This window comes from Heptranchias perlo, chromosome 1 (assembly GCF_035084215.1).
Source record: "Heptranchias perlo isolate sHepPer1 chromosome 1, sHepPer1.hap1, whole genome shotgun sequence".
NCBI classification, from domain to species: Eukaryota; Metazoa; Chordata; class Chondrichthyes; order Hexanchiformes; family Hexanchidae; genus Heptranchias; species Heptranchias perlo.
In genome coordinates this window covers 70,863,807-70,889,858 of record NC_090325.1, presented here as the reverse complement: position 1 = coordinate 70,889,858, position 26,052 = coordinate 70,863,807, and the positions used below count along the sequence as shown (strand labels likewise).

The 26,052-nt window shown below is 45.0% G+C and overlaps 1 protein-coding gene across 1 annotated transcript in view; it reads right to left on the bottom strand.

Annotated features, from left to right (window-relative positions):
• The window catches only part of ipo11 (importin 11), a 711,960-nt gene that overhangs the window by 461,205 nt on the left and 224,703 nt on the right, over positions 1–26,052 (bottom strand). Inside the window, exons 12-13 of the mRNA XM_067986592.1 lie at positions 24,843–24,886; positions 19,242–19,332 (exon numbers count right to left, since the gene is read on the bottom strand). Coding sequence (XP_067842693.1) covers positions 19,242–19,332; positions 24,843–24,886 — 135 coding nt within the window. The remainder of the gene's footprint in view (positions 1–19,241; positions 19,333–24,842; positions 24,887–26,052) is intronic.

Sequence of the window (26,052 nt, the reverse complement as noted above, 5' to 3'; positions counted from 1 at the left end):
TCCAGCAGACTGGGGAGTTTGGTAGGAGTTTTCAGATCACGCTGATAGCATTCGACAAGGTCCCACATAAGAGAATGTTAATAAAAATGAGAGCACATGGAATTGGAGGCAACCTACAGGCTCACCCTCCACACCTGTCCCTGAACCTGGACATCAGCTCGTCAATGCTCCAAGCAGACTCCGTCCTATATACGTCAACCATATCCCACCACGGGACCTCTGACTTTGACTTTTTACTCCCTCTTGTTATCTCCTCTCTATTCCCTGTTTATTACCAAGACATGTCAATCCTAATCTTGCTATGTAATCAGGCCTATGTAACTTGAGTTTCCCTGTGTCCATTTGCACGTGCGTTTTGGCTGCCACTCCGGACCTGAGCCCATCGCTTCTATTTCACATTTTTTCTTCTTTTCTCTTGACCCCCTCCAAGGCCCCTCTCTCCTGTCATCATGCCTCCTTTTATTTTTCTCCTCTCGAATACTCTGCCCCCACAAATCCCTACACCCAACACTTCAGCACTGCTTGACCTTCCTACTCTCTTGTCGCCGTCCCTGGCTTGACTTTCTCTTGGATAAGCCTACAGCTTCCCTCTGTGCCTCTCTTCGCATCCTCCAAAGGGCCCATTGAGGCACTCGTCGCTGCCTCCTTAGGAGCAGCAACCCCAACTGCCCTATCGTACTCTCTCACCGACTTTCCCGCCCAGCACGCCTGACGGGGGCTAATCCCTTAACTCCCAACTGTCTAACCTTTGGCCCTCCATTCACCACGATGTTTCTGCAGCTACTGATCTGCTCAATCACACCATTACCTCTACTTTTGATGCCCTTGTCCCCATTAAAACCAATACTCTGTCTCACCCTGGTCGTTTCCCCTGGTACAGCCCTCATCTCCAGTCTTTTAAATTCAAGGAACGCAGACATGAACATTTATTGTAAACAATTTTACAACACCAAGTTATAGTCCAGCAATTTTATTTTAAATTCACAAGCTTTCGGAGGCTACCTCCTTCCTCAGGTGAACGATGTGGAAGGAGGTAGCCTCCGAAAGCTTGTGAATTTAAAATAAAATTGCTGGACTATAACTTGGTGTTGTAAAATTGTTTACAATTGTCAACCCCAGTCCATCACCGGCATCTCCACATCATGAACATTTATGGCAGACAACTGGTTTAGCCATTCATCACCAGATCTGGCTGGACTACATAACGCACTATCGGGTCCTGCTCTTCTCCACCAAAACTGCTCATTATTCTGGGATCATCCTGGAATGCAAAGATAACCCCCGGCTTCTCTTCTCCACTACAAACAGCCTTCTTAAACCCCTCTCCTCTGCCTCCTCCACCCTCACTTCCAACAACAAATGTGAGGAACTCACTAAGATTGAGACCATCCGTTCATCTACCTCTGCTGCTTCCCTCCCTTCTCCTAGCCCACCAAGTCAAACTTCCCCTACAGTTCCCCCCTGCCCTTGCCCTGAACTCGCATCTTTCACTAGTTTCTCTCCTATCTCCCCTCATGCCCTCTCCAAGCGCGTCTTGACCATGAGACCCACCTCCTGCTCCCTCGACCCTATTCCTATCAAACTGCTGACCACCCAACTTCCCTTCTTGGCCTCCACATTAGCTGATATTGTTAACGGTTCCCGCTGCTCAGGTACTGTCCCCCTCCCCTTTACATCTACCGTCATCACCCCACCTCCTCAAAAAAAACACCCTTGACCCCACTGTCCTTGAAAACTACCACCCCATCTCCAACCTCCCTTTCCTCTCCAAAGTCCTTGAACGTGTTGTCGCCTCCCAAATCCGTGCCCACTTTCCTGCATATTTGAATCCCTCCAATCAGGTTTCTGCCCCGCCACAGTACTGAAACGGTCCTAATCAAAGGCACAAATGACATCCTATATGATTTGTGACCGTGGTAAACTATCCCTCCTCATCCTTCTTGACCTGTCCGCAGCCTTTGACACGGTTGACCACACCATCCTCATCCGTCATCCAGCTGGGTGGGACTACACTCGCCTGGTTCCATTCTTATCTATCCAGTCTTAGCCAGAGAATCATCTGCAATAGTTTCTCCTCCCACTCCTGCACTGTTACCAATGGAGTTCCCCAAAGATCTATCCTTGGCCCCCTATTTCTCATCTTCATGCGGCCCCTCGGCAACATCATCCGAAAACACATCGGGTTTCACATGTAAGCTGATGACACCCAGCTCCACCTCACCTCCACTTCCTTCAACCGCACCACTGTCTCTGATTTGTCACACTGCTTGCCCGACATCCAGTACTGGAAGAGCAAAAATTTCCTCCAACTAAATATTGGGAAGACCGAAGCCAATGACCCCTGTCCTTGCTGACCTACATTGGCTCCAGGTCCACTAACACCTTGATTTTAGAATTCTCAAACTCATGTTGAAATCCCTCCATGGCTTCACACCTTCCTGTCTGAACATGGTAATGTCAGCGCTGTGCATTCTCTCAACTTTGGAATGTTAGCGCTGGGCACTCTCTGAACTCGGGAGTGTCAGTGCTCTGAGTTGTCTGAACTCGGGAGTATTAGCACTGTGCGCTCTCTGAACTCAGTCGTTTCAGCGATGTGCTTTCAAGAGAACAGCGTCCACGACACCACACAACCCTGCCACGGTAACCTCTGCAAGACATGCCAGATCATCGACACAGATACCACCATCACACGAGAGGACACCACCCACCAGGTGCATGGTTCATACTCCTGTGACTCGGCCAACGTTGTCTACCTCATACCTTGCAGGAAAGGATGCCCCAGAGCATGGTACATTGGCGAGACCATGCAGACGCTGCGACAACGGATGAATGGACACCGCGCAACAATCGCCAAGCAGGAGGGTTCCCTCCCAGTCGGGGAACACTTCAGCAGTCATGGACATTCATCCACCGACCTTCGGGTAAGCGTACTCCAAGGCGGCCTTCGAGACACACGACAACGCAAAATCGTCGAGCAGAAATTGATAGCCAAGTTCCGCACCCATGAGGACGGCCTCAACCGGGATCTTGGGTTCATGTCACGCTACACGTTACCCCACCAGCGAACAAATGTTATCTGTTTTTAATATAACGGGTCAGTTGCTGTCTTTTCTATGTTTCTACCTCTCTATCTCTGTTTTTTTTTGTTTGTTGTTTTTTTTTGGTGATTTGTATATTCTGTGAGACCTGGCAGGTAACACCTGTCTGTCTGCACACTGATTGCCTTGGCAACGGGCAGTTGAAAAAACTGTCTGTACTCACCAAGCATTGTTCTGTGAATTATAAATGCGATTTCATTTCGAGGATTTCATTTTCACATCGTTCACCTGACGAAGGAGGAAGCCTCCGAAAGCTTGTGAATTTAAAATAAAATTGCTGGACTATAACTTGGTGTTGTAAAATTGTTTACAATTCTCTGAACTCGGTAGTGTTAGCGCTGTGCGTTCCCTGAACTCGGTAGTGTTAGCGTGTGACTGCTCTAACCTCGGGAGCGTTAGCGCTGTGGGTTCTCTGAACTCGATAGTTTCAGTGCTGTGCGCTCTCTAAACTCGGTAGTGTTAGCACTGTGCGTTCTCTAAACTCGGCAGTGTTAGCACTGTGCCTGCTCTGGGCTTGGTAGAGTTAGCACTGTCTGTTCTCTGAAATCACTGTGCCCTGTCTGAACTCTGTCGATTGCCTGACAATGACTGGATCAAATTATTGCAGACAAAGGGTTGGGTGAGTATTGTCCTCCCACATCCTGTTGGTGGCAATACCAGATTGTTTTGACTCAGTGGACACTACCATATAAGCTCTTTCTTTCCCTATGTACCCACTGGGAAAAACCTCTGATTTAAAGTGGCTTACAGAGTGACACTTACAGTAACATAATTTCTGTCATAGGAACAGGAGTAGGCCATTCAGCCCCTCGTGCCTGCTCCGCCATTTGATAAGATCATGGCTGATCTGTGATCTAACTCCATATACCCGCCTTTGATTGCCAAAAAGCTATCGATCTCACATTTAAATTTAGCAATTGAGCTAGTATCAATTGCCGTTTGCGGAAGAGAGTTCCAAACTTCTACCACCCTTTGTGTGTAGAAATGTTTTCTAATCTCGCCCCTGAAAGGTCTGGTTCTAATTTTTAGACTGTGCCCCCTATTCCTAGAATCCCCAACCAGCGGAAATAGTTTCTCTCTATCCACCCTATCCGTTCCCCTTAATATCTTATAAACTTTGATCAGATCACCCCTTAACCTTCGAAACTCCAGAGAATACAACCCCAATTTGTGTAATCTCTTCTCGTAACTTAACCCTTGAAGTCCGGGTATCATTCTAGTAAACCTACGCTGCACTCCCTCCAAAGCCAATATGTCCTTCCGAAGGTGCGATGCCCAGAACTGTACTCACAATACTCCAGGTGCGGTCTAACCAGGGTTTTGTATAGCTGCAGCATAACTTCTGCCCCCTTGTACTCTAGTCCTCTAGATATAAAGGCCAGCATTCCATTAGCCTTATTGATTATTTTCTGGGTAACTTATTTCCAAGACCCTTTTTAAAAATACAGACTTTTACAACACCAATCCATTTTATAATAAATGAGATTTGAATGAACAATCTCTAAAGTCATTGAAGATTTATGCGCTTCCTTTTTTGGGGGTTTCTGAAATAACAAACCAGAATTTGAGCTCAATATTTCTTAATAGTTACCAAAATTGACTTAACATATTCAAATTTCTAATAATTAGCATTTTGTAAATATCTTTTGTTTGTGACCATTTTCTATTGCATTGTATAACAGAATTTTCTCCACATCGTTCTACTCTAAACTTAGAAAAGGTCTGGCTAGCTATACTGCTGTCTGAGCAAAGTGCCCTGTTCCCTTCTATAAAAACTTATAAGTCTACAGCTGAGCACTTCAAAATGGCTAGAATTAAACATATTATTTCTGTTCAACTTTCATTCCCAATGAAAATCTCTTCCTTTGATTGTCATTTGCACTCAGTCAGTAGCACTACTGCCTCAGAGTGAGAAATTTGTGCCTTTCTTCCCACACCAGGACTAAAGCGTGTAATCCAGGCTAAAACTTCAATCAGTACTGAAGGAGTGCTGCATTGATAGAGGTACTGTCTTCCAAAAGACGCAGAAAAACATCCCAAAACACTTGAATTTTTCTAATATGCATGTCAGTTTCCACTTGTGGCTCTTTGAGAAGAGTATGCTTTCTACCGTTAAACTGCAGAGACATTTACCCATCCCACAGTAGTTGCCCCCTTTTCCAGAGTAATGTTTGATACAAGTATGGTGTTCTTACATAAATTTTGTTTTGAGTCTGCTCCAAAACATTCAAAAAGCCTAACATTTCCCCACAAATACGTCTTTAAAAAGGACCCATCTCCTCGTGAGACTACCAAATTAATGACCGATTTAGTGACAAATTCATGACAGTTCTATGACTTAATCCCACCAGACACTGCTTTGAAATTATCCCAACTCCTTTCATTTAGAATTCAAAGCCTTTGAAAAGGGACACTTTAATATCAGCAGCTGCATTAAAATTTAATGTTTCTATGCTACAAATCACTTTCTGTTTTGTTTTTTTTTGGAATTCTTCCTTATTCTGCCCCATCTGTGCAATCTGCCTCAGTCGGAAGGGCAATTGAACTGCTCAAGTCTCTGGAATGGGGCTTAAACACACTCCCTTCTGAATCAAAAGCGAGAGCTCTACCACTAAGCCAAGGCTGACAGTCTGATTTTCTTGGCTATTAGATCTACAGAATTCTACTTCCACAGTATTTTCATCTTCAAAATCAGCAGAGCAATATTAACAACGGACCAGTTTTAGGCTTTAACTGTCAAACAAATTTATTAAACAGTAAATGAACAAGTGAATAAAAAACAGTACAATATATATTTAGAGTAGATGTGACACTGACAACTTTCACTGAGGCACTTGATACATAGGTGTAAGGAAATTGATGTAGAGCTAGAAAAGGGGAGATTAAGATAGGTGACAGATGTGTTTCGAGAAAGTTTTCAAAAAGGTAGAGAAGCTGATAGGTTTGAGGAGTAGCAGAGAGTATGGCAGAGGAGGCTGAAGGAACTGCCACAAATGGGAATAAAGGCAGGGAAACAACACGTGAAGCCAGAGCCAGGGGAACTGAGTATCTGGCAGGGATACTGGGCTGGAAAAGATCAGAGATAAAGTGGGATGAAGTTATGGAGGGATTTATAAATGAGGATGATGAGGATGAAGGTTTGAAAGTTATCGTGTTGGAGGACAGTGAGTCAAGTGCAGATCAGCGATGACTGGGGTGACAAGTAAGTAGAATTTAATGCAGGACAGGATACACATAGCAGAGTTTTGGACAAGCTGGAGTTTTATCATGGGTGGAGGATGAAAGGACGGCATTGGAATAGTTAAGTCTTGAGGTGACAAAGACATGTATAAGGGTTTCAGCAGTAGAGGGGTTGAGGTAGGAACGAGTTCGAGAAATGCTGGAGAGGTGGAAGCCTTCATGATGCATAGCATGTGCGGACTACAGTTCAGGGTCAAAGAGGATGTCAAGACTGCAAAGGTTCTGATCCGTCCTGAGTGTGGCTGAGGAGAGGAATGGAGTCTATTCGGGAAAGATAATGGTGGCTTCAGCCTGCCAGACGTTGAGCTGCAGGAACTCGTAGCTTATCCGGGACTTGATTTCAGACAAATGGACGTTGTAAGGAAAGGGTTAATTCTTCATATGAACTTTAAGCTTTTCAATTGTGTGTTTTAGTAATATTCTGTTAGTCTGTGGGAATTAGAAGTTATCAGACAGAGACATTTAGCTGCTAGAAAATTCAGTTACACATTTCCTTTATCCTGGCCCCATATATCTCTCAGCTGTCCTCCCAGAACAAGGTCACATCTGCATAAGGCAAATGATAACGTTGCCTGTAGAGGGCCTTTGTTCATTGATCTCTCTGAAACTGTCCCCAATTGAATGGGAGTTAATCTTGTTAAAACTGCAGTTATCAATTAGGAAGAACAGCTAATCAAATGCAGATAAGGTAATGCTATGAAACATGTGAATCCTCACGTAGTTGGTTGGAAAAAAAGGTATAAAAAAGGGGGATTTAGGAGCGATATCTTAGAATTAGATGAGGCCTGATCAGCAGTTGGCCCCCCCCTCAAGCTCGAAAACTGTAACGCGGTGAATTCTCCGGTGAACTGGTATTGCCATAAGTACACTCTTAAATATATGGGTAATTGTTATTAATAATAAGAACGTAAGAAATAGGAGTAGGAGAAGGCAATACGAGCCTGCTCCACCTTCAATAAGATCATGGCTGATCGTCAACCTCAACTCCACTTTCCCGCCCGATCCCCATATCCCTTGATTCCCTTAGAGTTCAAAAATCTATCACTCTCAGTCTTGAATATACTCAATGACTGAGCATCCACAGCCCTCTGGGGTAGAGGATTCCAAAGATTCACAACCGTCTGAGTGAAGAAATGGTTCCTCATCTTGGTCTTAAATGGCCGACCTCTTATCTTGAGACTATGATCCCTAGTTCTAGACTCTCCAGCCAGGGAAAACATCCTCTCAGCTTCTACCCCGTCAAGCCCCCTCAGAATATTATGTTTCAACGAGGTCAACTCTCATTCTTCTAAATTCCAGAGAGTATAGGACCATTCTACTCAATCTTTCCTCACAGGACAATCCTCTCATCCCAGGAATCAATCTAGTGAACCTATGTTGCACTACCTCTAAGGCAAGTACATCCTTCCTTAGGTAAAGAGATCAAAACTGCAGAGTAATCCCCCTGTACAATTGCAGCAAGACTTCCTTAATCTTGTACTCCAACCCCCTTGCAATAAAGTCCAACATACCATTTGCCTTCCTAATTGCTTGCTGTACCTGCATGTTAACTTTGTGTTTCGTGTACAAGGACACCTAAATCCCTCTCACATTTAAAAAAACATTCAGTTTTTCCATTTTTCCTACCAAAGTGAATAAACTCACATTTCTCCACATTATACTCCATCTGCCACCTTCTTGCCCACTCACCTAACCTGTCGATATCCCTTTGCAGACTCTTTGCATCCTCCTCATAGTTATCATTGTTTGCTTAATTCGTATGATTGCCAATAAATGCCTTTGAACCTTATTATCTTGAGGAATAACATACACTTATAAGTAAGAGCATCCATTCCCTAACAATATCAGCGTACACTTTGAATCTGATCCAATATCTGTGGATGTCTTCACTAAGGAGCAGCACGTAGATGAGGAGGAGTAGAAACTCAGGAATAGATTTCTTGGGGGACACTAGAAGTGACCATGTGGGGAAAGAAAAAGAAGCCATTTCAGGAGATGCGTTGGCTGTGTTCTTATAGGTAGACATGAAACTATGCAAAGAACTGGATGACAGAGGAAAGATGTTATAGGAGGATGACGTGGCATGGCCAACTGAATTGAACGACAGAAGAGGTCAAGCAGAGAGAATGATTCATGATCACAGTCACAGAAAATGTCATTCTGACGTTGGTTAGGGACATTTCAGTGCTGTGAGAAGGATGAAAGTTAGATTGAAAGGTGTCAAATAGAAAGCTGTGGGAGAGATGGGTACAGATACATAGTTTTATTTTCTTATTATATTACCAAATATAATAAGAAAATAAAACTATGTATCTGTACCCAGCTGACTGATCTGAGCTAGTCTCTTTGAAAGTCCCAAATTCACTCTCTATCAACAGTCCAAGCTAACGTGTCAATAAATAAAGCAAATAAGATGATGACTTACATTGTTAAATCAATATTCAGCTTGCCTGAGTTGGTAGCGTTTTCACTTCCAAGTCAGAAGGTTGTAGATTCAAGTTCCAAACATCATTGCAGTATTGAGGAAATGCTACAGTTTTGGATGTGCCGTCTTTCAGAAGAAACATAAAACGAAGTATATATCTGCATATTCTGCAGGTTCGAGTGGATAAGGACATCCCAGGGCATTATCAAAGTGAAGTTGGTTCCTGGTGTTCTCATTAATACACACCAAGAAAAGCAGATATATAGAATCATAAAAATTTATGGCACAGAAGGAGGCCATTTGGCCCATCGTGTCTGTGCCGGCCGAAAAAGAGCCATCCAGCCTAATCCCACTTTCCAGCTGTTGGTCCTTAGCCTTGTAGGTGGCTGCACTTCAAGTGCATATCCAAGTACTTTTTAAATGTGATGAGGGGTTCTGCCTCTGCCACTCTTTCAGGCAGTGAGTTCCAGACCCCACCCTATCATCTTGTTGTTGGTGGGATCCAAAATGGCTGTCATTTTTCCTCTAATTTTTTGCCTGATCTGGATGTTCCAATGAAACAGCTTTCATTCAAACTCAAAAAAACTTCCATGATTGTGAAATATGCATATTGTTTAGAAGTGATCACTGACTAAATTTTATGCGAAATGCTATGAGATGTTTGAGACATGATAATGCAAAATATTAATGTAAACCTTTCTATCAGTAGAGTATAAGCCAGAATTTCAACTCACGAAGCATCCACAGCCTTTTGTGGGAGACAGTTCCAAATTTCCACTACGCTGTGTGTGGAAAAGCGCTTCTTGATTTCACTCCTAAATGGCCCAGCTCTAATTTTAAGATTATACCCTTTTGTTCTAGATTCCCCCACCAGCGAAAATAATTTCTCAATATGCATGAACCATGACCTCTGGCTGCTTACCTTCCCATTTCAGAACCTTTAGTATTTGCTCCGTGATGTCTCAAACACTGGCATCTGGGAACAAACATATCATTCAAGACAGGACCATGGTCACACTCCATCCTGAGAACAGTTTGCTCCTCAGTTCAAAGCCATGGCTCCATGGTGGCATTCTTGCTTCCGAGTCAGAAGGTTGTGGGTTCAAGTCCACTCCAGGATTTGAACACATAATCGAGGCTGACATTTCAATGCAATACTGAGAGAGCGCTGCACTGTTGGAAGGGCCATCTTTCAGATGTTGAGCTGTTAAGCGGAGGTCCTAGTTTTGTTTGTAGACATGAATTAGAGTCTCAAACGATATGTTACTTCCCAGGTGCCAGGGTTTGAGACATCATAAAAAAAAAATCTTCTTGTGGCGGCAGAGGTACTAAATGAATACTTTGCATCCGTCTTTATAGAATCATAGAAGTTACAACATGGAAGCAGGCCCTTCGGCCCAACATGTCCATATCGCCCAGTTTATACCACTAAGCTAGTCCCAATTTCCTGCACTTGGCCCATATCCCTCTATACCCATCTTACCCATGTAACTGTCCAAATGCTTTTTAAAAGACAAAATTGTACCCACCTCTACTACTGCCTCTGGCAGCTCGTTCCAGACACTCACCACCTTTTGAGTGAAAAAATTGCCCCTCTGGACCCTTAAATCTATGCCCCCTCGTTATAGACTCCCCTACCTTTGGGAAAAGATTTTGACTATCTACCTTATCTATGCCCCTCATTATTTTATAGACTCTCCAGGGAAAAAAGTCTCAGTCTATCCAACCTCTCCCTATAAGTCAAACCATCAAGTCCAGGTAGCATCCTAGTAAATCTTTTCTGCACTCTTTCTAGTTTAATAATATCCTTTCTATAATAGGGTGACCAGAACTGTACACAGTACTCCAAGTGTGGCCTCACCGATGCCCTGTACAACTTCAACAAGTCTTCACAAGAGAAGAGGATGCTGCCGTTGGAGCAATAAAGGAGGAGGTAGTAGCGATAATGGATAGAATAAAATACATATGAAGAGGGGGTACTTAAAAGATTGGCAGTACTCAAAGTAGAAAAGTCACCCTGTCCAGATGGGATGCATCCTAGGTTACTGAGGGAAGTAAGGGTGGAAATTGTGGAGGCTCTGACCACAATCCTTCAATCCTCCTTAGAAACGGGGATGGGGCCAGAGGACTGTAGGATTGTAAAAATTACAGCCATGTTCAAAAAAGGGGAGAGGATAAACCTGGCAATTACAGGCCAGTCAGCCTAACGTCAGGGATGAAGAAACTTGTAGAGACAATAATCCAGGACAAAATAAACTGGCACTTCGAAAAGTATGGGCTAATAAATGAAAGTCAGCACTGGATTTGTTAAGGGAAAATTGTGTTTGACTAACTTGATTGAATTTTTTGATGAAGTAATGGAGAGGGTTGATGTGTATATGCACTTTCAAAAGCCATGTTGCAGTGCCACACAATAAACTTGTCAGCAAAATTAAAGCCCATGGGATTAAAGAGACCATGGCAGTGTGGATAAAAAATTAGCTAGGAGGCAGAAAGCAAAGAACGGTTGTTACTCAGACTGAAGTATACTGGACTTAGGTATAGAGGGTATAATTTCTAAGTTTGCAGATGACACGGAACTCGGAAATGTAGTAAACAATGTGGAGGATAGCAACAGATTTTAGGAGGGCATAGACAGACTGGTGAAATGGGCAGACACATGGCAGATGAAATTTAACGCTGAAGTGTGAAGTGATACATTTTGGTAGGAAGAATGAGGAGAGGCAATATAAGCTAAATGATACAATTTTAAAGGGGGTGCAAGAATAGAGAGACCTGAGAGTGCACATACACAAATCTTTGAAGGTGGCATGACAAGTTGACAATGTTTTTAGAAAGCATATGGGATCCTGGGCATTATTATCAATGAAAGGTAGAGCACGGAAGGAGGCCATTTGGCCCATCGAGTCGATGCAGGCTCTATGCAAAGCAATCCAGCTAGTCCCACTCCCCCGCCCTTTCCCTGTAGCCCTGCAATTTTTTTCCTTTCAAGTACTTATCCAGTTCCCTTTTGAAGGCCATGATTGAATCTGCCTCCACCACCCCCTCGGGCAGTGCATTCCAGATCCTAGTCACTCGCTGTGTAAATAAGTTTTTCCTCATGTCACCTGTGGTTCGTTTGCCAATCACCTTAAATCTATGCCCTCTGGTTCTTGACCCTTCCGCCAATGGGAATAGTTTCACTCTCTATTTACTCTGTCTAGACCCTTCATGATTTTGAATTCCCCTATCAAATCTCCTCGCAACCATCTTTGTTCCAATGAGAACAACCCGAGCTTCTTCAGTCTATCCACGGAACTAAAGTCCCTCGTCCCTTGAATCATTCTAGTAAATCTCTTCTGCACCCTAAAGCCTTCACATCTTTCCTGAAGTGTGGTGCCCAGAATTGGACACAATACTCCAGTTGTGGCCAAACCAGTGTTTTCTAAAAGTTCCTCATGACTTCCAAACTTTTGTACGCTATGCCTCTATTTATAAAGCCCAGGATTCCGCATGCATTTTTAACCACTTTCTCAACCTGCCTGTCATCTTCAACGATTTGTGCACATATTTTTTTTATTCATTCATGGGATGGGGGCGTCGCTGACAAGGCCAGCATTTATTGCCCATCCATAATTGCACGAGAAGGTGGTGGTGAGCTGCTTTCTTGCACCGCTGCAGTCTGTGTGGTAAAGGTTCTCCCACAGTGATGTTAGGAAGGGACTTCCAGGATTTCGTCCCAACGACGATGAAGGAACGGCGCTATATTTCCTAGTCGAGATGGTGTGTGACTTGGAGAGGAACATGCAGCTGGTGTTGTTCCCATGTGCCTGCTGCTCTTGTCCTTCTAGGTGGTAGAGGTCGCAGGTTTCGGAGGTGCTGTCGAAGCCTTGGCAAATTGCTGCAGTGCATCCTGTGGATGGTACACACTGCAGCCACAGTGCGCCGGTGGTGAAGGGAGTGAATGTTTAGGGTGGTGGATGGGGTGTCAATCAAGCGGGCTGCTTTGTCCTGGATGGTGTTGAGCTTCTTGAGTGCTGTTGGAGCTGCACTCATCCAGGCAAGTGGAGAGTATTCCAACTCACTCCTGACTTGTGTCTTATAGATGGTGGAAAGGCTTTGGGAAGTCACAAGGAGAGTCACTTGCTGCAGAATACCCAGCCTCTGACCTGCTCTTGTAGCCACAGTATTTATATAGCTGGTCCAGTTAAATTTCTTGTCAATGGTGACCCCCAGGATGTTGATGGTGGGGGATTCAGTGATGGTAATGCCGTTGAATGTCAAGGGGAGGAGGTTAGACTCTCTCTTCTTGGGGATGGTCATTGCCTGACACTTGTCTGGCGCAAATGTTACTTGACACTTATCAGCCCAAGCCTGGATGTTGTCCAGGTCTTGCTGCATGCGGTCGCGGACTGCTTCATTATTTGAGGGGTTGCGAATGGAACTGAACACTGTGCAATCATCAGCGAACATCCGCATTTCTGACCTTATGATGGAGGGAAGGTCATGATGAAGCAGCTGAAGATGGTTGGGCCTGGGACACTGCCCTGAGGAACTCCTGCAGCAATGTCCTGGGGCTGAGATGATTGGCCTCGAACAACCACTACCATCTTCCTTTGTGCTTGGTATGACTCCGGCCACTGGAGAGTTTTCCCCCTGATTCCCATTGACTTCAATTTTACTAGGGCTCCTTGGTGTCACACTCAGTCAAATGCTGCCTTGATGTCAAGGGCAGTCACTCTCACCTCACCTCTGGAATTCAGCTTTTTTGTCCATGTTTGGACCAAGGCTGTAATGAGGTCTGGAGCCGAGTGGTCCTGGCAGAGCCCAAACTGAGCATCGGTGAGCAGGTTATTGGTGAGTAAGTGCCGCTTGATAGCACTGTCGACGACACCTTCCATCACTTTGCTGATGATTGAGTGTAGACTGATAGGTAATTAGCCGGATTGGATTTGTCCTGCTTTTTGAGGACATGATATACCCGGGCTATTTTCCACATTGTCAGGAAGATGTCAGTGTTATAGCTATACTGGAACAGTTTGGCTGGAGGCGAGGCTAGTTCCGGAGCACAAGTCTTCAGCGCTATAGTCGGGATGTTGTCAGGGCCCATAGCCTTTGTTGTATCCAGTGCACTCAGCCGTTTCTTGATATCACGTGGAGTGAACCGAATTGGCTGAAGACTGGCTTCTATGATGTTGGGATATCGGGAGGAGGCCGAGATGGATCACTCGGCACTTCTGGCTGAAGATGGCTGCAAACGCTTCAGCCTTGTCTTTTGCACTCACGTGTTGGTCTTCGCCATCATTGAGGATGGCGGTGTTTACAGAGCCTCCTCCTCCCATTAGTTGCTTAATTGTCCACCACCATTCACGACTGGATGTAGCAGGACTGCAGAGCTTTGATCTGATCCATTGGTTGTGGAATCGCTTAGCTCTGATTATAGCATGTCGATTCAGCTGTTTAGCATGCATGTAGTCCTGTGTTGTCGCTTCACCAGGTTGGCACCTCATTTTTAGGTATGCCTGGTGCTGCTCCTGGCACGCTCTTCTACACTCCTCATTGAACCAGGGTTGATCCCCTGGCTTGTTGGTAATGGTAGAGTGAGGAATATGCCATGAGGTTACAGTTGGTAATGGTAGAGTGAGGAATATGCCATGAAGTTACAGTTCTGCTGCTCACAGCAGATGGCCCATGGATGCCCAGTTTTGAGCTGCTAGATCTGTTCTGAATCCATCCCATTTAGCACGGCGAAAGTGCCAAACAACACAATGGATGGTGTCCTCAGTGTGAAAACGGGACTTCGTCTCCACGAGTACTGTGCGGTGGTCACTCCGACCATTACTGTCATGGACAGTTGCATTTGCGACAGGTAGATGGGTGAGGACGAGGTTAAGTAAGTTTTTCCCTCATTTTGGTTCGCTCACCACCTGCTGCAGGCCCAGTCTGGCAGCTATGTCCTTCAAGACTCGGCCAGCTCGGTCAGTAGTGGTGCTACCGAGCCACTCTTGGTGATGGACATTAAAGTCCCCCACCCAGCGTACATTCTGTGCCCTTGCTACCCTCAGTGCTTCCTCCAAATGGTGCTCAAAATGGAGGAGGACTGATTCATCAGCTGAGGGAGGGCAGTAGGTGGTAATCAACAGGAGGTTGCCTTGCCCATGTTTGACCTGATGCTATGAGATTTCATGAGGTCCGGAGTCAATGTTGAGGACTCCCAAGGCCACTTCCTCCTGACTGTATATCACTGTACCGCCACCTCTGGTCAGTCTGTCCTGCTGGTGGGACAGGACATACCCAGGGATGGTGATGGAAGAGTCTGGGATGTTGGATGAAAGGTATGATTCTGTGAGTATGGCTATGTCAGGCTGTTGCTTGACTAGTCTCTCGGACAGCTCTCCCAATTTTGGCACAAGTCCCCAGATGTTAGTAAGGAGATCTCTCTGTTCCTGTACCCCTTTTACAGTTGTGCCCTCTAGTTTATATTGCCTCTCCTCGTTCTTCCAACCGAAATGTATCACTTCGCATTTTTCTGCGTTAAATTTCATCTGCCATGTGTCCGCCCATGCCACCAGCCTGTCTATATCCTCTTGAGTCCGTCACTATCCTCCTCACTGTTCACTACACTTCTAAGTTTTGTGTCATCTGCAAATTTTGAAATTGTGCCCTGTACACCCAAGTCCAAGTCCTTAATATATATCAAGAAAAGCAGTGATCCCAGCACTGACTCCTGCAGAACACCACTGTACACATCCCTCCAGTCCAAAAAACAACCGTTCACCACTACTCTCTGTTTCCTGTCCCTTAGCCAATTCTGTATCCACGTTGCTATTGCCCCCTTTATTCCATGGGCCGCAATCCTGATGATAAGCCTGCCCTGCGGAACTTTATCAAACGCCTTTTGAAAGTCCATATACACCATATCAACTGCATTGCCCTCATCCACCCTCTCTGTTACCTCATCAAAAAACTCTATCAGGTTAGTTAAACACGATTTTCCTTCAACAAATCTGTCCTGGCTTTCCCCAAACAAACCATTCTCATCCAAGTGACTGTTAATTCTGTCCCAGATTATCGTTTCTAAAAGTTTACCCACGTCTGAGGTTAAACTGACTGGCCTATAGTTGCTGGGTTTACCCGTACACCCTTTTTTGAACAAGGGTGTAACATTTACAATTCTCCAGTCCTCTGGCACCAACCCCGTATCTACGGATGTTTGGAAGATGATGGCCAGTACCTCTGCAATTTCCACCCTTACTTCCCTCAGCAACCTAGGATGCATCCCATCCAGACCCTGTGACTTATCTATTTTCAGTACAGCTAGCCTTTCTAGTACCTCTTCTTTATCAATTTTTAGCCCATCCAGTATCTCAACTATATCTTCCTTTACTGAGACTCTGGCAGCATCTTCTTCCTTGGTAAAGACAGATGCAAAGTACTCATTTAGTACCTTGGCCATGCCCTCTGCCTTCATGAGTAGATCTCCTTTATGGTCCCTAATCGGCCCCACCCTCCTCTAACTACCCGTTTACTGTTTACATGCCTGAAGACGACTTTTGGGTTCCCTTTTATGTTACCCGCCAGTCTATTCTCATACTCTCTCTTTGCCCCTCTTATTTCCTTTTTCACTCCCCCTCTGAACTTTCTATATTGTGCCACGTTCTCGCATGTTGTTATCAACCTGACACCTGTCATATGCCCCCTTTTTCCCTTTTATCTCACTCACTATCTCCTTTGTCATCCAGGGAGCTCTGGCTTTAGTTGCCCTACCTTTCTCCCTCGTAGGAATGTGCCTAGACTGTACCCTAACCATCTCCTCCTTACAGGCCACCCACTGTTCAATTACAGTTTTGCCTGCCAATCTTTGATTCCAATTTACCCAGGCCATATCTGTTCTCATCCCATTGAAATTGGCCCTCCTGCAATTGAGTTTTTACTTTAGAGTAGTCCATGTCCTTTTTCATCGCTATTCTAAACTTTATGATACTATGCCCCCTAAATGCTCTCCCGCTGACACTTGCTCCACTTGTCCCGCCTCATTCTCTAGAACCAAGTCCAGCAGTGCCTCCTTCCTCTTGGGCCAGAAACGTACTGGTTACGTAAGTTATGCTGGACACATTGCAAAAATTCCTCCCCCGTGCCCCTTATATTATTATTGTTATTCCAGTCTATATTAGGATAGTTGAAGTCCCCAGTTATCACTACTCTATGGCTTTTTCACCTCTCTGTAATTTCCCTGCAAATTTGCTCCTCTATATCCTTCCCATTAGTTGGTGGCCTATAGAATACACCCAGTAGTGTAATGGCACCTCTTTTATTCCTTAACTCGAACCAAATAGATTCTGTCCTTGACCCCTCCAGGACATCCTCTCTCTCCAGTACTGCAATATTCTCCTTAATCAATACTGCCACACCACCCACCCCCCTTTCTTTCCTTCCCTATCTTCCCTGAACACCTTGTATCCAGGAATATTTAGTACCCAATCCTGCCCTTTTTTGAGCCAGGTCTCCGTTATCGCCACAACATCGTATTCCCATGCGGCTATTTGTGCCTGCAGCTCACTAACCTTGTTTACCACGCTTCATGCGTTTACACACATGCACTGCAAACCAGTCTTAGACTTTCTATTACTCTCTCTTAGTCTGATCCCACCTAATACTGTACTATTACTTGCTTTAGTACTATTTTTCTCCCCCGATCCTTTGTGCCCCTTGTTTCTTCTTTCCATTGCTACATCCTGGTGCCCATTCCCCTGCCAAATTCATTTAAACCCTCGAGGCATAGAGTGCAAATGCAAGGAAGTTATGCTAAACCTTTATAAAACACTGGTTAGGCCTCAGATGCAGTATTGTGTTCAATTCTGGATACCACACTTTAGGAAGGATGTCAAAGCCTTAGAGAGGATACAGAGGAGATTTAATAGAATGATGCCAGGGATGAGGGACTTCAGTTATGTGAAGCGATTGGAGAAGCTGGGGTTGTTCTCCTTAGAACAGAGAAGGTTAAGGGGAGATTTGATAGAGGTGTTCAAAATCATGAACGGTTTTGACAGCGTAAATAAGGAGAAACTGTTTCCAGTGGCAGAAGGGTCGGTAACCAGAGCACACAGATTTAAGGTGATCAGCAAAAGAGCCAGAGACAACATGAGGAAACCTTTTTTTTTTGCAGCAAGTTGTAATGATCTGGAATGCACTGTCTGAAAGGGTGGTGGAAGCAGATTCAATAGTAACTTCCAAAAGGGAATTGGATAAATACTTGAAGGGAAAAAATTTACAAGGCTACGGGGAAAGGGCAGGGGAGTGGGACTAACTGGATAGCTCTTTCAAAGAGCCGGCACAAGCTTGATAGTCTGAATGGCCTCCTCCTGTGCTGTACCTGCTATGATACTATGAATACAAAAGGTTCTAAAATGGGTGGATGATCAGCCAGAGGTCATGGTTCATGAATACAGATAAACTATTTTCTCTGCTGGGGGAATCCAGAACAAAAGGGTATAATCTTCAAATTAGAGCTAGGACATTTAGGAGTGAAATCAAGAAGTACTTTTCACACAAAGTGTAGTGGCAATCTGGAGCACTCTCCCACAAAAGGCTATGGATGCTAGAGGTTAACTGAAATTTTCAAGACTGAGATCGATAACTTTTCATTAGGTAAGGGTATCAAGGGATATGGAGCAAAGGCAGGTAAATGGAGTTGAGGTACAGATCAGCTGTGATCTAACTGAATGACAGAACAGGCTTGAGGGGCTGAATGCCCTCCTCCTGATCTTATGTTCCCATCTCACCTTTAAAAGCCATCTAAAAATACTAACCCTTTTGCAGCCACATTATTTCCCATTTGGTATGTGAAGGTATCATCCGAACTGACTAGCATACTAATTTGAGATACATCTTCCCATTGAAATAGATCCCCACATTATGGCAATATATGTTGCATTAATGCAACACTACTACTGTACTATGTAAATTAATTCTTTAACTAGCTATTTCTGTACCAGACTACCCTAATTTGTTTTCTTTCATCTGAAAACAAGTGTGAAGTCCATGAATCTCCTTGTTAGAAGTAGTATGTACCTCAGAGGTCGCCCAAGTACAATTGGAAATTTAATTCCAAAAGAAACCAAGACACCCTCCAGGAATCGTGCCTTAAAAATTCAATGAGATTCCGTAAATGCATTATTGAGTTATTTTGTGTTCATTATTTTGATACAGACTGTTGGATACAAAAAAAAAGCATAAATTACATCCCAGTCCCGTACAGAATACAGATAAAATTCCAACAATGATTTTGTACAAAAATTATAAACATTCTCATGGCTATTATAGAAGTCTTCAAATTTCCAAGTAATGTGACATCAACAGGGGTTTTTCCATCTTGCAAATATGAGTTTTGATAGATTTGGAAACTGTTCATGTATACCAAAATATACATTCTATCTGATGAAATGATTATCACATTAAAATTAAACAATTCTTTTTTAAAAAAAAAAAATCAAACATACCATGTAGATTTTGAACCATTTCTAACAGCACAGGGGTAAGTGTTTGGCTGTATTCGTGAAAAATGTCCAAGAACAGCACTTCTGTACATGGCTAAAAGACAAAAAAAATTAATTTTTTTAAACCAATAGGGCAAAATATGAGCAAATGCGGCATTTTAGGATAGGTTTCTATTCAAAACCATAGATAAGGGTTTCAGCAGTGGAGGAGCTCTCTATTATTACCTTTGCTAATTTGCCATAGTCAGAATTTTTCATATTTTCCTCCTTGAATTTGTATTATTTTATTCATTTCTTTCAAATGCCTTTTGAAAGTCCATATACACAACATCAACCGCACTATCCTCACCAACCCTCTCCATTACTTTGACAAAGAACTCAATCAAGTTCGTCAAACATGATTTTCCTTTAACAAATCCAGGCTGACTTTCATTTATTAGCCCATACTTTTCCAAGTGCCAATATGTTTTGTCCCGGATTATTGTCTCTAAACATTTCCCCACCACCGACGTTAGGCTGACTGGCATGTAATTGCCAGGTTTATCCCTCTCTCCTTTTTTGAACAGGGGTGTAACATTTGCAATCCTCCAGTCCTCTAGCACCGTCGCCATATCTATGGAGGATTGGAAGATTGTGGCCAGAGCCTCCGCAATTTCCACCCTCGATGGGCAAAATTTATATATTTATATAAATATTATACATTATAAACGGTGAGTGAATATAACATCCTGTTGATTTTGTGCCTGTAAGTGGTACTGTCAGATCACATTGTGACCCATTAAGTACAATGTGCTCAACTAACATTACGTGACAGCCCCACTGTACTGATGTTGTGACTTCGACCTCACTCTTGCTGCGTGTCCCTTCCCCCCTTCAACACCAAAACTGACATTAATTCGAATAAACGCACAGTCCCAAAGTGTCACTATTTTTAACTATAAACATGTCTATCTTCTGTGGAAGAATGTAATTGCAAACGTTTAATTCTGCAAAGCACTGTACAAGGTAGGGGACACCTTAATGCCTTAGTAAACCCCTGAGAATTAACAGAAAAATTCCATGTGACATTGAAATAATGGTCGTCCAACCGACCGAAAAAAGCATGTGACCCGCTGGACAGGTCTCTGAAATGTTTGGAGCGCTTGCTTCTGCTGCCGATATTTGCCAGACATTGCTGAGGCTCTTTTGATCACTGGAGCTAATGTACTTCCTGATATTGCCACACTTAGTAGCCCTCTTACACTGCTGCGGCACAAATCAGCCACAACTTCCCCTGTGCAGGCACACTGCAGCTCCCTCCCCCATACCTTGCCAAAGCACTTGTCAATCTTTCATCCCCTCCCCCTGGAAGTACTTCACAGCCTTGCTAAGTCACTTTTCATCACTCCTCTTACCTCTCCTCCTGCCTCCAGCTCACTGCCTTACTCTCCATTCTCTCCTGCCTCCCTTCTCCTCTACTCCTGGCCTCTAACCCTGTTTGACCTGAACACAGCACTTGACATTGGCTCCCCAAGTGCAAAGACATTGTAGATGGACTAGTATATTATTAAACTTGCTATATCCTTCCACATTCCATTGAAAAGTCCCATGTAACCCTTTCCCTGTGATGCCTTTAGGTAACTTTGACCTAAAGACTTTCCAATATTATGTGTGAGTCCACACTGCTGCAGTTGCTGTCTGGCTGCCGTTCTCTGCTCTGACTATTGGGTAGCTCTGCAGAGCAGTGTTTTTATTAGTTTCTCAACGTCCAGTGTGTCAGCCTTCTTGGTTGAGTTAAGGATTCAGATCTAAGTATTGACTTGTGATTTTAATTTTTTTAAACTAATCTTTGAAACGGAGCCCCCGTGCAGGTTTTTCCTGACCTCCAACAGCCCCATTTTACTCCTTTGGGCGTCTGGTTCCAATATTTCTGCTGCCTAGCCTTCTCCATTTTCAGGCCTTTTTTTTTTAGACTTTCACTGCAGGCCCATTCCCCTCCACCATCACTTACTCCCTCAACCATTTTTAACCATCTCCACTCCACAACCTGATTCCCCGCTCCTACTCGCCAAGCCAAGCTTGTGGCTTCATGCCCGATTCTTTCCCTTCAGTATGCCCCCGGTCTGTGATCGGTTCCGTGGCTTTTCTGACCGCTGCAACTCTGCCCCAAGCTGCTGGTGTCTCCTCCAATCCACTACTGTACCCCTAACTTTAGGCTGTTACACTGCCCATTCTCAGGCCCTCTCTAGATGCCTATTGCTGCTCCCCAGGTCACATTTTTCCTACCCTTTTAATTTATTTCTGTATTGTTTTATATTTATCTCCTTACTATAACAATGCCCTCCACTCCCCTTTCCTGTTGCCTGCTTGCTCCCTGTCCATTCATGTGCAATGTCACCAGAGATAGACTAAAATAAATCAAAGCTCTGGTAACAGGGTGGAATGCAAAAATGAGGCCACAAAGAGGTGAGGCTCATATAATGGTAGGTAACTGGAGCTGTTTGTTTCTGCTTTTATTTCAGATTTCCAGCATCAGCAGTATTTTGCTTTTGATTTAGAGTTTAGGGTACATTGTGACTTTTTTCTCCTCTCCAGAAATGAGGGTGGCCACTTAGAGGACTGTGTAGGAAAAAAGTTTGATTCTTGCTGATTGTCTATTGGCAATTTTTAAATGAGGGGTGATAACAAAAAAAATATTTTTTTTACAGGAAGTGAACTTTCAGGCGTTTGAGTCAATCAGCATACAGACAGTGATATTTGATTGGCATTTTAGTGGATTGGTCTGCTTTGCATCCTAAAGACCTAGCCACATCCTACTGACCTGTGCCAGACACAAAATAAATAGATATTCTTAAATTTATACAAAAATAATGAAAACATGCTAGTATGCATACCCAGGCCGACGTTATGCATCTCCTTGAAACATAACAATTGCCTATTAACGTGTAACTGCAAAAGTCAATTAGCCTTATGCACTAATAGACTGCAGTGTGTCCTACACTGGGAAATGGAGTACAGACAGGTTGATTTAAAAGTTGAGACCATAGGTCAAGTCCTTTAATTGGCCTGTTCTTAATTCCCCGTGTAGAGTACAGGCAGTGTCCATTACTGCTATTTTATAATCGCTCTGGCTTCAATGTGAAATATTAATGTGTTTTTCTGAACGTTTTCCCACTTTCAAAAGAAATTGCTGTCCCCACTCACACAGCAAAAATTGTCATTATCTGCACTTCATGTCAAATATTATAGTGGCTCATTAAAATAACAACTTGCATTTATACAGCAACTTTAACAGAGAAAAACATTCCAAGGAGATTTACAGACGAGGGGAGAATGAATGTCGAGCTATGGTGGGGCAATGAGAAGGGGTGACCAAAAGCTTGGTCATAAAGATACAGTTTAAGAAGATTCTTTTTAAGGTGGAGACCTCCCAAAACCACAGCCTCTACTACCTAGAAGGACAAAGGCAGCAGGCGCATGGGAACACCATCCCCTCCAAGTAACACAACATCCTGACTTAGATGAAAATCGCCATTCCTTCATCATAACTGGATCAAAATCCTGGAACTCCCTACCTAACAGCACTGTTTGAGTACCTTCACCACACGGACTGCAGCAGTTCAAAAAGGTGACTCACCACCACCTTCTCAAGAGCAACTATGGATAGACAATAAAAGCTGGCCCTGCTAGCAACGCCCATATCCCACGAGAAAGGTTTGTAGGAAGGAAATTCCAGAAAGTGGGGGCAAAGCAGCTGACGGTTCCACCACCAATGATGGGAAAAGGGAGGGACATACAGACCAGTGTCAGAGAGCCAAAGAGTTTAGGGAGAACCTAAGGTTGGAGAGAGCTACAAAGAAAGGGTGGAGCAAGGCCGTGGATTTGAAGATAAGAATGAATATTTAAATTCAATGCACTGGGAGATAAGAAACCAGTGTAGATCAGAGGTGGTAAAGCGATGGGCGAATGTCACTCAAAGCCGAACAGGCTACAAGCAGTTGGGTTTTGAACACATTGGAGTTTTTGGAGACAGGAAGATGGGAGGCAAGTAAGGAGAATGTTAAAGGAATCAATTCAAGAAGTGGCAAAGTGTAGATAAAGGTTTCAAATGCCATGAGGACGAGGTAGGTCAAAGGCAGATAATATTGCAGTGGCGGAAGTAAGCATTCCTGGTGATGGATAAGATGTGAGGTTTAAAACTCAACTCTAGGTCAAACACAGCTTTAGTTGAACCATGGCCCGGTTCAACTAAAGCAAGTGGCAAGTTGTGAAACTGAATTAAATAAATCTGCTCATTTATGTGCTAGTACCAGGAAAATGACTAAAGCCGCTGGATTGCTGTAAAAATCCAACTGGTTCACTATGTCCTTCAGGGAAGGGAGCCTGCCATCCTTACCCAGTCTGACTACTTGTGATTCCAGTCCCACACTACATAGTTGACTCTTAATACTCTCTGAAGTGGTCTAGCAAGCCACTCAACTATAAACAATCACTACAGAACACAGTCCTAAGAGAAATATTAGTCAGATCTAACGGCAATAAACCATGCATCAGATCAGACAAGCCTCAAGCAATCCCAGCCCAATCGACCATGCAAAGTCCTCCTCTCTAACAAAGGACCAGTATCCAAGTTAGGCCAGCTGTCCTACAAACTGGTCAAACAAAGCCTAATATAAATATGACTTTGTATGATTATCAGCCAAGATCCCTGATTTCTCCATCACAACCCCTGGGTAAGTCCACTCCCGCTGGCAGAATATGCCCACCAGAGGTGGGGATATAGTGCTATACATAATATAAAAATATTTTAAGATGCAGCATGAGTAATTTGATTTCCATTCAGCATTCCATTGCCCTGCTGTGCAAAAGCTGCTCAACACCCTGAAAGCGCAAAATCAGCCCCATTGAACAAGTTTGACCTCATTACCTTTGCTTTCCCGTCCCATCCTTCTTCTATTCTTTCCCCCATCTTCTTCCTCCTGTCTCTCACCCTCCCATTTCCCCATCCACCTTCTCCATTTCCCCTCCTTTTCTCCCTCTTCAGTCTAATTATCCAAGTTTATTTATAATGGTGAGGAATGATTTGAAATGGGAATTTCACATTCTGAGCTGAATCTTTTTTCTAAACAAAAATACCAACAAATCTCATTTTCAAAAGCCTGGTTAAATTGCATGAAGCTCTCTGTAATACATGCACATAATTTCCCCACAATTAATCAGTCAGTACTTGGCCGATCAAAATAAGACATCCACTTAAGCAATATGGGAATAATCACCACATTCCTACCCTCCCAAGTCCGTTTCCCTTTTTTCAGTCAAGCCGGCAGAGATGGCAAAACTTGACATTTGGGTGGCACCAGGGAGAAAGGAAGCCATGGGTTAACAGTCAGGGCATGGCTTCAAATTTGAAATCCTAATTGAGAGCCCAACAATCTAACATTTTAGCTACAAGTATTATTCATTAAGTCACATGTAACAAAGCTGCAACAACGTGCAATCTTATAAACTTATATTTTGCAGTTACACTGAAGTTCAGGCGCCCAATTACAGTCAATGATAAATTTTCCTTTATAAACAGATTTGTTTCAATGGGAATAAGCTTGTAATCATTTTAGTCCAACTTACCCGTAGACTGTACTTATAAGAGTCCCCTCCAGCCTCTTCTACAGCTATTGAAATACAAAAAAGATTTTTTTAAAATTAATAAATGTTTTGAAGACATATTGTTACGAATGACATCCTAACTCAAATGTGCTAATGATAGAGGACTAACCAGCACACCGCCCTAAAGCAGTTCAGCACGAAGTAAGTGTTGAACACCTAACACCTTTTAGGAGGGAACAAGAGAAGGGAGGATGGAGGAGACGGGCGGGGGGGGATGGAGGAGACGGGCGGGGGGGGATGGAGGAGACGGGCGGGGGGGGATGGAGGAGACGGGCGGGGGGGGATGGAGGAGACGGGCGGGGGGGGATGGAGGAGACGGGCGGGGGGGGATGGAGGAGACGGGCGGGGGGGGATGGAGGAGACGGGCGGGGGGGGATGGAGGAGACGGGCGGGGGGGGATGGAGGAGACGGGCGGGGGGGGATGGAGGAGACGGGCGGGGGGGGATGGAGGAGACGGGCGGGGGGGGATGGAGGAGACGGGCGGGGGGGGATGGAGGAGACGGGCGGGGGGGGATGGAGGAGACGGGCGGGGGGGGATGGAGGAGACGGGCGGGGGGGGATGGAGGAGACGGGCGGGGGGGGATGGAGGAGACGGGCGGGGGGGGATGGAGGAGACGGGCGGGGGGGGATGGAGGAGACGGGCGGGGGGGGATGGAGGAGACGGGCGGGGGGGGATGGAGGAGACGGGCGGGGGGGGATGGAGGAGACGGGCGGGGGGGGATGGAGGAGACGGGCGGGGGGGATGGAGGAGACGGGCGGGGGGGGGATGGAGGAGACGGGCGGGGGGGGGATGGAGGAGACGGGCGGGGGGGGGATGGAGGAGACGGGCGGGGGGGGGATGGAGGAGACGGGCGGGGGGGGGGATGGAGGAGACGGGCGGGGGGGGGGGATGGAGGAGACGGGCGGGGGGGGGGATGGAGGAGACGGGCGGGGGGGGGGATGGAGGAGACGGGCGGGGGGGGGGATGGAGGAGACGGGCGGGGGGGGGGATGGAGGAGACGGGCGGGGGGGGGGATGGAGGAGACGGGCGGGGGGGGGGATGGAGGAGACGGGCGGGGGGGGGGGATGGAGGAGACGGGCGGGGGGGGGGATGGAGGAGACGGGCGGGGGGGGGGATGGAGGAGACGGGCGGGGGGGGATGGAGGAGACGGGCGGGGGGGGATGGAGGAGA